Source organism: Delphinapterus leucas, chromosome 9, assembly GCF_059928025.1.
Source record: "Delphinapterus leucas isolate spDelLeu-1000000601 "Yukka" chromosome 9, BTC_Dleu_Yukka2, whole genome shotgun sequence".
Lineage (NCBI taxonomy): Eukaryota > Metazoa > Chordata > Mammalia > Artiodactyla > Monodontidae > Delphinapterus > Delphinapterus leucas.
The window spans coordinates 34,964,480-34,977,563 of NC_143137.1; the positions used below are offsets into that span (position 1 = coordinate 34,964,480).

The 13,084-nt window shown below is 38.2% G+C and overlaps 1 protein-coding gene across 9 annotated transcripts in view; it reads right to left on the minus strand.

Moving 5' to 3' along the window:
• FOXP2 (forkhead box P2) overlaps nucleotides 1-13,084 on the minus strand; it is a 538,178-nt gene that overhangs the window by 124,921 nt on the left and 400,173 nt on the right. For 4 of the 9 annotated variants that reach the window (XM_089917488.1, XM_089917490.1, XM_089917487.1 and 1 more), the window contains one exon: nucleotides 1-75. The exons of 4 other annotated variants lie outside the window; for them this stretch is intronic. In XM_089917488.1, the coding sequence (XP_089773614.1) occupies nucleotides 1-75 (75 nt within the window). One more of the 9 variants, XM_089917493.1, reaches the window with a different exon arrangement.

The following is a 13,084-nucleotide window of genomic DNA, read 5'->3' on the forward strand; positions in this document are numbered from 1 at the left end:
TGCAAATGTGTTGTGAGGATGCCCATCACCAGAAGAGTGGCCACAGACACATAATTTTGTTTCTGGAAGCAATTCCTAGATTAAACAAAGAGAATCAGGAGTTGGCTTTTTTTTTTTTTTTTTCCAATCTTAAGGCTTAACGCTAATAATGTACATTATCATTTAAGAAAATATTATTTGGATTATTATCTTGGTAGGTTGACCTAGGCAAGACTACTCCACCTTTGTCTCACAGCTAATAACAGTATTAAATAAAATTGAAAAAACAGGAATAATTTGGCAGATGTTAATTTGAATATTTGAACATACGAAATAACCACTAACCAAAAATTATCGATCATCTACCAGGATACTGACTTAGGAGCCTCACTTCCCACTTCTAAGCTAAAATTATGGCCAATGTTTATTAATAAATATTCCTATAGCTTTAAATGGTACTGTGATTTTAGAGTATGGGATGTTATTTGTCCCTAAAACTTTATCTCTTTTTGAAAAAGCTAACTGTTGACTTGTAGTCAATTATAACCAGCACGAATGAACATAAATCCTGTCTTGTCATGAAATGTGAGAACAATCACAAGAATCCCTTTAAATAAGCTGCCTTGGCTCTGCATTACTATAACACAAATATTGCCATTAAATACATATTTAAGACTATGGAGCTAAACTCAGTAATCTCTGTTAAAACCTGTTGAATTGTGTCATTTGTATTGAAAATTACTCTATACACTCAAATGAATAGTTTGCATTTTTATCTGTAAAAGCAAAGTGATTATTTATTGATAAATGACATGGAATGTCATTTTTTACCTAAGTAGCATTAGACATTTCAAAAGATTTTGTCTGAAGGGCAAAAGGATTACACTGCATTTGAGTAGACCATGTGACAACACATCCTTAGACTTCGTGTATGATATGAAAGGATGATCCCCATTCATAAGCTACACAAGGGAAATTATATCAGAAAACAAGAAAAGCAGGGAGGGATGTGGTAGGGGTGTCAGGGAGTATTTGTAGTGGTTTGATGCATGTAAATATTACATCTTATAAATAATTCTTTTCAAATACATCTCTGAAGTTCAGGGGATCTGTTTGAGAAACGGATTGTACATGCTTTACATGACTATATGCCATTTTCTTCAAGATAAGAGCAACATTAATTTAAACAGAAAAAAAAATGGCTTCCAAAATATTCTTTCCCTTCAATTTCCTATGAAGAAGTATGTCACCTGATGCTGACAGATGAGGATGAAGAAAATACGTGCAAGTTATATTTTACTGTCAGAATCCAACAAACAATTTTTCGTCTAAATTATTTTGTCAACAGCCTTGTAGTACCCTTGCTAACCTTATTTGGCACCAGTGCATAATTAGATACACAGGGGTGTGACTCCAATTGAAGGTGTTGGCATTGAAGCACTCTGTGAAAATATTAACTATGAGGTTAACTCCAATTTTCTCTTCTTTAATTAAATGCACATGGTACTAATGAGGTAACCTACTGTTCCTTGATAGCACTAATTAGCTAAGAGGAGAGTACACTCTCACACTGCAATTTAAACCTAAAAATAAGGTTGAAATATGCTAATTGCAGGCAATTTAAAACAGTACAAGTTGAAGAACTAGTCATAATAAGAGAAACTGACTGCTTTACAGCTAGGCAGCTGTAACTTTGGTTAAAATCAAAACAAGCCACACGATTTTTGGACTGCTATTTAAGGAGGTCATAAGCATCCTAAAAAAAAAAGAAATGAAATGCTACTCCGTACCACAGCAACGAACCAGATTAACAAAAAATCCTCAGATCGACACTCATCTACCTAAAACCAAAAATCAGTGAGCATCATGAGAACTCCAAAGGTGCCACGACACTATATTTAGTACAGAAAATGAAACTTCATAAATAAGCAACATCACCTTAAGCTCTTTCAAGAGCACCCAAATTAAATATTGTACTTTGTGTTTAACATAGACAAAACATGTCAGGTGCTGAAGATCTGCCATCCCAATCACAGAGTCTGAAGGGAGGATATAGAGACGATTAAGAAACAGGACATTTCCAGACCAGGTACAAGTACACTGATAAAAATACACAAAAGATGTTATGACATAAAATGCTGTAGGCATCATTTAAAGGATACAGGTGCCAAAATTATCAGAAGGATTTCATTATAAGAAGGAGATTTTTGCTACTTTTCCTCTACAGATTAGAGCTCTGTGATGGGAGTAGCCTGAAGCTTCACTGTGAGAGAGAATATTCTCCATTCTCAGCTCACATGACTCAGAAACATAATTTCAGTAAATCTAAGTATAATCCAAACATATCTTCTTTAATTGTGTCTCAAACATTTCCCCAATATGATTTTAACTGATAACCATTGAGATAACTTTGACATAAAACAAGATTCTGAAGGACCTCCTGAAGCCATGACATATTTTTGTTCATCAGAAACTTTGTTTGACCAAAGCAATCATTGCCTGACAATGCCAAATCATTCCTGTCACCATAGATAAAAATACAGCACATTAAAATGATACTGTCATTAATCTATCCTTAGGGACAAAAGAGATAGGGCTGTCCCACACTAAGGACACACAGTGACATTTCTGCCCTGTCATTTTGCATGCAAAATTATAAGATATATACAGTTTAAATAATCAAAAGAGTTGAGCAAGAAATAGAGTTAAAAAGCAAAATTTATGAACAGAGAAAGTCAACTTAATCTTATGTTTACTGAAGAACAATACCCTGGAAAAAAGCAAACCCTTTGAAAGGCACAGGCTTTTAAGCAACTCCCAACTAATAACTCCAGGAGTTAAAAGTATGTGAGAATAAACTCTGCACTGCCATTAGCCCGTCATCATGTCTTGCCAAAAAGCCTGGTTGAAGAAACTGCTTTGAAAAACCCACCCAGCTTCTTCTCCTGGCTGTCCTAGAGCTTTCTACAACAGAAGGAGACAGAATGTTGGCAAGAGACGCACTAATCAACCTCCGACCAACCATGCTTGAACAGATCCATGAAGCTGCAGGTCTGTGAAGGAGTAGCAAGGCGAATGAAATCAGACAGTCAGTTAGAAATGGGTCTCCTGGAGGAAACCTGACATAATCTAGCAAATCACAGGGCAACACAATGTGAATCGATGTTTTAAGTGTTTGCATCTGTTTCAAATAAGCACCAAAGAACCTTTTAACAATGAAAAGGCCAGGACAGTGTACTGGAAGAGGCTTTCAACATTAACTTCAGAGGGAAACTATTCTTCTGTTAAATATGGATCATTGCAATTTTCTGTTAAAACAATAAAGACTTCAGTGTTCAGTGTTGGAAATAAGAATACTAGCTCTGGAGACAGTCTGCCAGGGTTCAGATCCTGACTCAACACTTGCTAGTAGAGTGACCTTGAGCAAGTTACTTCGCTCTTCTGGCCTCTCTCTCTAGAAAGGGGGTAGTAAGTAACAACGTCCTAGGGTTGTTAAATACACTGATTTATGAAGTACTTAGAATAGTGCTGGTACCCATATACCTAATGTTTCTTAGCTATGTGGTTAATATTTATTAGCTATCATTATTGCTTCAGAACATTCAATTTCTTTCAAATAAAAAATTATTAAAGTTCTACTGTGTATAAAACACACTGTAAAGGATGCAAAAATTCCCAAGACATTCTATCTGCATTCAAATAGCTTTGCGTCTCCTATTGGACTTCATGATACAAATCAAAGCCTCTTCCATATGAATAAAAAATATTTTTTCTCTTTAGAAACCTGGTGTGGCAAAGCAAAAAGTTAATATGAGGGTGTCTGCATTCAGTGACAAGGTGAAGTGACTTCTAAGAAATAATATAATGTTTGCAAAGTTGATGAAGGTATATTTTCATAGAAAAATAGGAAAGTATTATATATTGATCTTTCCTAATGAATGAATATATTTTTAAATTATAATTTTTCTTGAAGCTGGCTGAAAATGGGATCAAATTTTTCTTTAATATGTTTAAAACTTTAGTGTCTTATAAAATTTGGGGTAAAATGATAGCTGAATGGAATAGTGATCTACATTTTAAAGGTGCAAAAATTTTAAAATAGTGTTTGGCCAGTCAAGAAATGTGGATACTCTTTTTTTTTTTTTTTTTTTTTGTGGTACGCGGGCCTCTCACTGCTGTGGTCTCTCCCACTGCGGAGCACAGGCTCCAGACACGCAGGCTCAGCCGCCATGGCTCACGGGCCCAGCCGCTCCACAGCACGTGGGACCCTCTCGGACCGGGGCACGAACCCGCGTCCCCTGCATCGGCAGGCAGACTCTCAACCACTGCGCCACCAGGGAAGCCCTTTTTTTTTTTTTTTAAGAAATGTGGATACTCTTGACCTAGTATGAAACAGGAATAAAATTAAACGGTTAACTGGCCTTTCCTCCACTCTAACTGTTCTGTTTGTTGGCTTGGTTGGCTATCTTTAGGCCGTTCATCACATCTGATGGAGACTGTCCCAGGGACAGTGTGGCCAGAGTTGTGCCAGGGTGATATGTGTCGGCTTTGCAAATTCAAATTACTTCGTCTATCCCCAGCCCACCTCTGAAAAACAGACTAAAAGCTGCCTAGCCCTGACAGAGGAGGTGAAGAAAAGAGAACTGCTGTCTGGCAAACATTATTTCATAAGACCAGTGGATCTGAGTAGGTGGTATATTGTTTGGAGTCAGTCAACGAGGTGCAGGGACCATGTACCCCACAGGACCAAACCAGTATGAGCACATGCCCAAAGACTCTTCATTCTTCATTCTGAACAAGGAGTAAGTCCTGCCTTACTTCCTTCTGTGGCACTGACTACAAAACCCATATGATATTGAGGAGAATAGGATGCAGCCATTAAAGAATCACTTCGCAGAGAAAGAAAATAGAGCCCAGGGAGCTGAAATTATTTACAAAAGCTCATGCTTTTATTTATTTTTTAAGGCTGCTGTACATCACAATAGCCTACTGGAACAGGTTCTCAAACGTTAGCATGTAAAGGAATGTCTGGATGAACCGTTATAATTGAAAATTCTACACTTCTAGGGACTCAGATTCAAAAGATCTGAGATAGGGCCCATGAATATGCATTTTAACAAGCATCTTGGTGATTGTGATTTAGAGCTTCCATGATTACACTTTGAGAAATATTGTCTTCTGTGTTCAGGATATTTGTGGGACAGGTAATTTCTCATTCTTTTATTCCATTATTCAGTCAGTGAACATTTTTCAGTACCTACTGTGTGCTATAAATTATGTTAGCCATATGGATATAAAAATGAATGAAAATTGTCCTTGGTTTCAGAGGAGAGCGGGAGGAAAAGCCTTGTAAACTAGGATACAACTAAGTAAGTGCCATTTGCATCTTGAACCCTTTGACGCTCCATTCAAGTCAAGAATGGCCTCCTCAGAAAAAAATCTAATTGCATAAAATAAAGTGTAAGAAGTTAGAAAGGAAATCAGTTATGTTGAAATTCAGTTTTCAAAATATTTAAAAGGCCACATTTGTGAAATATTAATAAATGTGCTTCTTTGTAAATACATTAAATAATAAGATACAATGTCAGGTTTAATAACCACTCTAATTTTTAAGTAGTAATAAGCATAACTAATATTTCTAGATATTTTTGCCAACAGATGAAAACATCTGTAATTTTTTTTGAGGACGATGTCACAGATACTGCCAATACTATTGTGGTTTGTTACCTACATTCGTAATAGAAGAAAATATGAAGTTTTAATTAGAAGTGAAAGTGAGAATACTTTCTCCTCCATTCATATTCATAGACCTCCTGAATTCTACCCATGGATCCTAGATTGAGACAACATTAGAGAGAAACGTATTGTTGAAGAGGTAAAAAGTACAGTTCCATTGTACTGGAAGAATGTATTAAGAATGAGGAATTTATTACTCTAAAAAGAAAGACGTGGAAAGGAAGAAAGGGAGAATCCAAAAGATTTAGAATTGTACTTGAGAAATGTGATCATGTGGCTATGGCTGGAGTGTGGTATGGATGAGGACGGAGGTGAGAGAGAAGACTGGAAAGCTGGGACTATGAAAAGTTCTGCCCATCAGACAAAGGGAATTTCTGTCATGTCCTGAGGTAAAGGGCAGGAGCAAATTTTCTTTTCTTTTCTTTTTTTTTTTTTTAAATTTCACTTCCATCAATTTTTTATTTATTTATTTTGGGCTGTGTTGGGTCTTCATTTCTGTGCAAGGGCTTTCTCTAGTGTGGCAAGCGGGGGCCACTCTTCATCGCAGTACGCGGGCCTCTCACTATCGCAGCCTCTCTTGTTGCGGAGCACAGGCTCCAGACGCACAGGCTCAGTAGTTGTGGCTCACGGGCTTAGTTGCCCTGTGGCATGTGGGATCCTCCCAGACCAGGGCTCGAATCCGTGTCCCCTGCATCAGCAGGCAGGTTTTCAACCACTGCGCCACTAGGGAAGCCCGAGCAAATTTTCTTTTAAGGAGACAAGAGAAAAGCATGAGGGTGTGGGCTTAGACTGGAATTGGGAAAAACTGGTAGCTGGTAGCCTAAGATGCCCAAAGGTTCACCAGAGAGTTATTTATGGTCTGGGCTGAATGAAGAGCACTGAAAGTAAGAACAGGATACTGAATTTGAGGAAAGGCTAATTTCCAAGGATTTGAAGACTACCTGAGTGATAGAGTGAGAGAGTGAAGGAGAAGGGACACTGGGAGTAGGCTGTGATGTCACCAGCAAGATAAGAGGATGCAAGAAAAAATGGTTTTTAAGGAATACAGGAGAATGTGCTTTAACTGAAAATACTAGAAATACTATACTAGATCTTACTGCAGGACATCCAGGTAGTTATTTCTAGCAAACATTTGAGTATAGCATAAGCCTCAAGTTCAGGAAACAAGGCAAGATATATAGAGATCTGAGACCTTATGTGGTAGAGACCCCACAGGAAGTGGATAAGTTCTGTCACTGAGATCATCTAAAGGAATGGTTCTCAACCTGTGCCATGTGCTAGCATCACCTGCGGAGCTTTGAGTCAATACTGATGCTGGGCTACACCACCTTCAGCTTCTGATTGTATTAGGCTAGGATGGCGCTCAGGCACCTCAGGTAATGATAATGTGCAGCCAGAGTTTAGCACCACTGATATAACAATTGAACATAAAAAGTTATGGACAGAGATGAGGAAAGCCACCAAATTCAGAGGACTGGTGTCAAATGTCTCAAGTGTTCTGACAGGGTCTAGTAGGATGGGAATTTGACTTGAATACAACTCTCAGAGGTTGTCAGTGATACTCAAAAGAATAATTTCAGAATGGGAGTGGTGACAGAGACATAATATAGTAAGTTAAAGAAGGAACAGAGATTGAAGGGTAACCAATTCTTTCCAAAAGTTTAATGATGAAGGAAAGGAGTGGGTTAGGAAGATTGCCTGATATAAGACAAAGGTTCAAATAAGATTTTGTTTTGGGGGTGTTTGGTTTTTAAAGACAGGAAGACTCACAGAAAATGGGAGACTGAAGATACAGGAGAGCAGCTGTGAGGCTGACATGACAAGGTCGTAGGAAAGGCTGGGCAGGGCAGGTATCAAGTTGGCCTTGGAGAAAAGATCTCACTGTGATACAAAAGGGCATAAAGAGAGGTGCCAATATGAGTTTGTTTTAGGAGTGGAGATGAGAGAGGCAGAGGAAGATCTTACTCGGTGGCCTCTAAATTTTATCTCTGAAGGAGGAGACGAAGTCACTGGGACTAGGGGCTCGGTGTGAGATGTAGGAGCTGAAAGGGGACAGTTAAGGCAGGAAGCTGGTGTAGGGAGGGGGGAGTGAGGAGTTTAGAAACGATTGCTAAACAGTGATGAAGGCTAAGGTGAAGTTGTGGGCTCAATACTGCCTGATACTGTGATTTTCTGTAGGAAAATCCAGTAGCTTGCTTGGGAGTAGGAGTAAGGAAAGCCACAGTTTGGAGAATGGAGAGCTAGGTCAGAGGGAACAATACAAAACAGCGAGAGTTTCTTTAATGTTATCATTAATCATGGGATACAGTTGGATCAGGAAGCCATGTAGATGGGCATGGGCGTGGTGATGTGGAGAGGATGACAAGGAAGAGCGGTGCTTATGATCAGAATGGGGATTCCTTAGGTCTACTAACTCAGATTGATTTTAAAAAACTGGTCCAAGGACATATAGAATATTGTTGAAGGTACTGATTATTAAAAGTTTATAACTTTCTGCTTGTTTTCTTCATGGATCAGTGTAAATTTTTTTTTTTTTGCAGTACGCGAGCCTCTCACTGTTGTGGCCTCTCCCCTTGTGAAGCACAGGCTCCGGCCATGGCTCACGGGCCCAGCCGCTCCGTGGCATGTGGGATCTTCCCGGACCTGGCCACGAACCCGCGTCCCCTGCATCAACAGGTGGACTCTCAACCACTGCACCACCAGGGAAGCCCTGGTGTAAATTTTTTTAAATAGTATATTTTCTTTTCCTTGATAAACATGCCAAATTATACCATTCACTGGTAACAAACTCAACATGAAAGTCCAAATTTATGAAATTAAATTAGGGATTCCTATTTCCTTAATTATTCAAAATAAAAATGTAGTTAAGGTTGTATTTATGTAAACAGAAAGAGAACTCATCTAAAATAAATTTGATTTTTATATAATCCTTAGGAACATATGTATTGGTGAATCTGCATGTACAAATGTGTTACTAGGTGCTATTTTCCTACAGTTCCCTATTGCTATGTGTTTCCTTACTGTTGAAAGAGTAGAGTTCTTTGAGAAAAATACTATTGTTGAGACCATGCTACAATCTTGTAGCAAACCACCTCAGTGACTACAGAGGAAATCTGTTGATCTTCCCTACCTGGAATCTATTCCTCTTTTTGCTAACAACACCAAAGTTTTTCTTGGGGGACCATCCCCATTCTGCACCCCGGCTCCCAACATCATATGCAAATTGGTAGGACGGGCTCAAGGGTAGGTGGCTGCTACAAATAGGCCAATCAGATTCCCTCTCTCAATAACTGATTCTTGAGAATAATAAACAGGAATTCATACAACCTAATGCTGGGACCCCACAGAGCCTGTCCAACGATCTTGCTTTTGCTTCTTATCTTTCTGTGACCAGAGTTTTGTTTCGTTTTTCCTTGGGTTTTGTGAACAATTCTGTATCTCTGAACAGATCCCACTTTTTTGTTTAAGTTGTATGTGTATTTCTGTGACTTGAAGCCGGAGAAATAAACTAACAAGAATACTTCAAAATGTTTCAATCAATGATCTCACTGCCAAAATTAGGATTAAACTTTGATAGCCTTTAAATTAAGTTTTGGAGCAAATTTTAGGTTATAATCCAAAGACAAAAGAGACAAAAGATAAGGCCGGAAGTCATGATCTTGGCCACCTCCTGTTTTACTAGTTGCAAAATTAAGTGAAGTAATCACAAATTGCTGTCATAATGTCAGCTTTATAAATCTCTTCCTCTCCCAAAATGTCAGCTTGTATAATCAGACTTTCTATTCTGCAAAACACAGTTTAATATATAAAAATGGCAAAATAAAACATTAGGTTAAATTTTAAAATATCTGCACAGGTACATTTATCAATGTATTGATTCTTGATGGGCATTAGGATTTTTATTTTTATCATAATTTAAGATTACATACTCATTTGTTTTTCCTTGTTCAACAGATTCTAAATTATTTCTTTTCCTTTTTTAAAAAAAGAAAGGGTAGGTAAACACTAGCAAAGAAAGTTTAGTGATGGCTATTGTCTCAATCCACATACCACATATTTGGAGGATTTGAGATTGTAAAGTACTTAATATTAATCAATTAAATCCACTGACATTTCTAAAATAAATTCGATCCCCATTTCACAGCTTAAAAGAACTGAAGAATTAACAAAGATTACACAATATAACAGGGTCGAACTCAGATTTTTCACCCTGGTTTTCGTCAATCCCCTTCTTATTCACCTCAGAAAGCTGCCATCATAACTGGCACTAATTGGCACCCTTGTTAGAAACCTCAGCAGAGGAGCAAGGAATAGAAAAGATATGGACACCTCTCATCCACAGAGCCCAGCTGTCTGCAGAGGTGAGGCTGAGCTCAAGGATGGGGCAGATGACCCGGCGCCGTCTGTGAGAAGAATAAGACCTACACCTGTCCACTGACTACTTAGACAACTTGAATCTCCAGGGACGTTAATCAAGTGTCTTTCATGCGCCTAAAGTCATTGGAAAACAAAAGATGCCTGTAGTGCTCCTACAAGTGATGTACTTATTACATTCTAAGAGGAGATGAAGACAGCAGTCAACAGACACTTCTGGCATGAGATACTCATGCAGAGTACTGGTAGAATATTCTATTTTTGTTCTATGCTTGTTTGCTTTGTTCAAGAGAATATGTTAAGCTCTTAAAAAAAAATAAAACAGGGAGCTGGATTTCTCATGATCATCGTGGAGAATGGAAGACAGCATTTTAAGTTATACAGTAATTACTTAATAGATAAAGAAGATGGATTCTATGCATAGGATTTTCCCCCTGGGTATATTGGGGCTAGGCAGAAGTAGCTTATGCTCACATAAGAGTAATAGTCCTTAGGTTTCTGCTCTTTTTCTGCTGTAGTCAAAAGAAAATACAGATGTCTCTTGTTGCCTTAAGGAGGTTAGGTGAGGTAGTAGAAGGTAAGAAACAGGCCTGGGTAAAACAACTTTCCTTATTGAATGAGAAAGCATTAAGAAGTGGATGGTGTACAGGACATGTAGGTGCTTGAAGCTACCTGTTGATGATGGGGGGCTACTGACTGACTGTAGTTCGTTCAGTATTTTATTCACCAAAGATTTAATGACCATCTAGTTGCCACTTACAGTAAAGGGTCTGACTCCATTTCTTATCTGACTGTTGACTTTTTAGGCCTCAACCTCCCTTTCCCCTATGGCTCCACATCTGGACAGAAAACCTGTGCATGCACCTCCACCTTTGCCACTGGAGGGAAATTTAAAACACTTGTTCAAGTGATCTTTTCCCCAGCTCGCCCCATAGCCATTATACAGACCCAGCCTACACCCTCTACTATCCCAAGCCAGCCTGGACCTGCTTGTGCCCCATTGGTTCTCCCCCAGCGTCTCCCATGTGAGTAATCAAATTTCTCTCAAATTCTCTTGGTGTGTTGAGTGTCATCAGCTCCGACATCTAAACTAAATTTTGGGCGGGGTTCTCTCTCACTTCTGCAGGATACTATGGAAAACCACTTACTAGGTTAAGAATGGCGATGCAGGGTTAAGTAGGAGTCCCTAACCCTAAGAGGTTAGAGACAAATTGGGAAGACAAACTGCTAGTGAAGGGTATCATAATAAGTGCTATGACAGATAGACGCACAGGGTTCTATGGGAGTACAGAGGAAGGGTACTTAGTACTTACACGGCAGACAGTGGATAGCAAAGTATTTTAGACTAGGTGATAATAAATGGACATTAGTATACAAATGGGTGTGAGGTGGGTGTAGGTGGAAAGCATTCAAGACCAAAGAAGCAGCCGTTATGAAGGCTTGAAGATATAGGGGCCCCTGCATCATTCAGAGAAACACTGATAATCCAGCAAGGTCAGAGAAAAGAGTGCTAGGCAAGAGAGGGTGGCAGGGATGGAGACAGAGAATCAGAAGCCAGATCTCCAAGTGCATCATGGAAAGCAAAGTGGCCTTTAGGTGCTTCAAATTTCTCATAATTACATGTGCACACCACCTGATTTTCGCTTGGAGGATTAAATGAAGGGTCAAATACATGAACACATTTCTTAGGTATTTAGAGTCATATTACTACAGTCTTGAAGTAGTAACTGTGACCAATGCAGAAGAGCACAAGATATTCTTTTAAATCTCAATGATGTCAAGAAATAACTTTTTTTCCAGGAACTCCCCTTCCTCTTCCTTCCAGTCAGTTGCTTTCCTAGGACTTTGCATATGTTTTATTCCTTAATATTCTTTCCCTAATTTTTTAAGTACACGAGTAAATTATAGTATGTTTAAAGTCAGTTCAGTAACAAAATTCCACTTGGAAAATTCTGCTTCCAAGAATACAATGTACTAAAATGTAACTTATCTGAATTGCATTCCCATAAAGGTACCAACATAAACTAACTTACATTTTGTATTACCAAGCAAAAATTAAGGAAATTTTACATAGCAGTATAGTTTCATCTTCAAGAAAGTTTTGTGGTAAGCTAAATGGAAAAATTTGGAAAACAGAAAATCTCATTTCAATTTTATAGTGCAGCACTATGAGAAATGAAATAAACATTTTAAAATTTGGGATTCAGGAGAAAAAAGGAATGCTTCACATTAGATTTAACTGGATACTGCCCCTTTCTTTGCTATTTGGGGCATTCAGAATACAATTTCACAGATGATATATTTTTCTTAATGTGATTTTCAGAGTACATCTAATGGAAAATGCCTGGTTAGGATTAAGAGACATAGTACAGATGTTAAACTACATTTGCATGCAATTATTTCTAAAACAAATGCCAGGGTACAGAGCCTACTGAAATGCCTTTCAGGATGGCTGGCACATGTATTAAACCAGCTTCCAATCTCTGAGTAAGTCTATATTCTGAATATTTCAAATCAGACACTGAGCACAGAATAAATCTTTGTTTTTTACCTTGAGGCATTGTCCAGGAACGTATGGACATAGGGTTAGAGCCCAAGGATTCAGGGTAGGGACTTGGCATTTCTTAAAGCAAAAGCTTTTCTTGCTCAATGTAAAAACTGCATTTCATGTATTAATTTCAATTGCTGAAAAAGTAAAATGACTACAAAACAAGTTAAAATAATAATATGGGGAATAAAACAGAAAGTAATAGATTAGATATACTGTATAGCTTTCAACCTGGTTTAGGGTTTTTCTTCAAAAGGCAATACAAAATATCTATAAAGTTATTAATTTTTTTTTGTTAGTAGAAATCTCACTTTAGCTGATGGTCTTGCAGCAATATACTTTTAAGCATCAAAGTAGAAGTAAGAAACTCCTATTCAAAGTACTTCTGAAATGCCTCTGCCACCAACTTTATCAGAAATATCAAAAGCAGTGAGGGTACAACGAGGA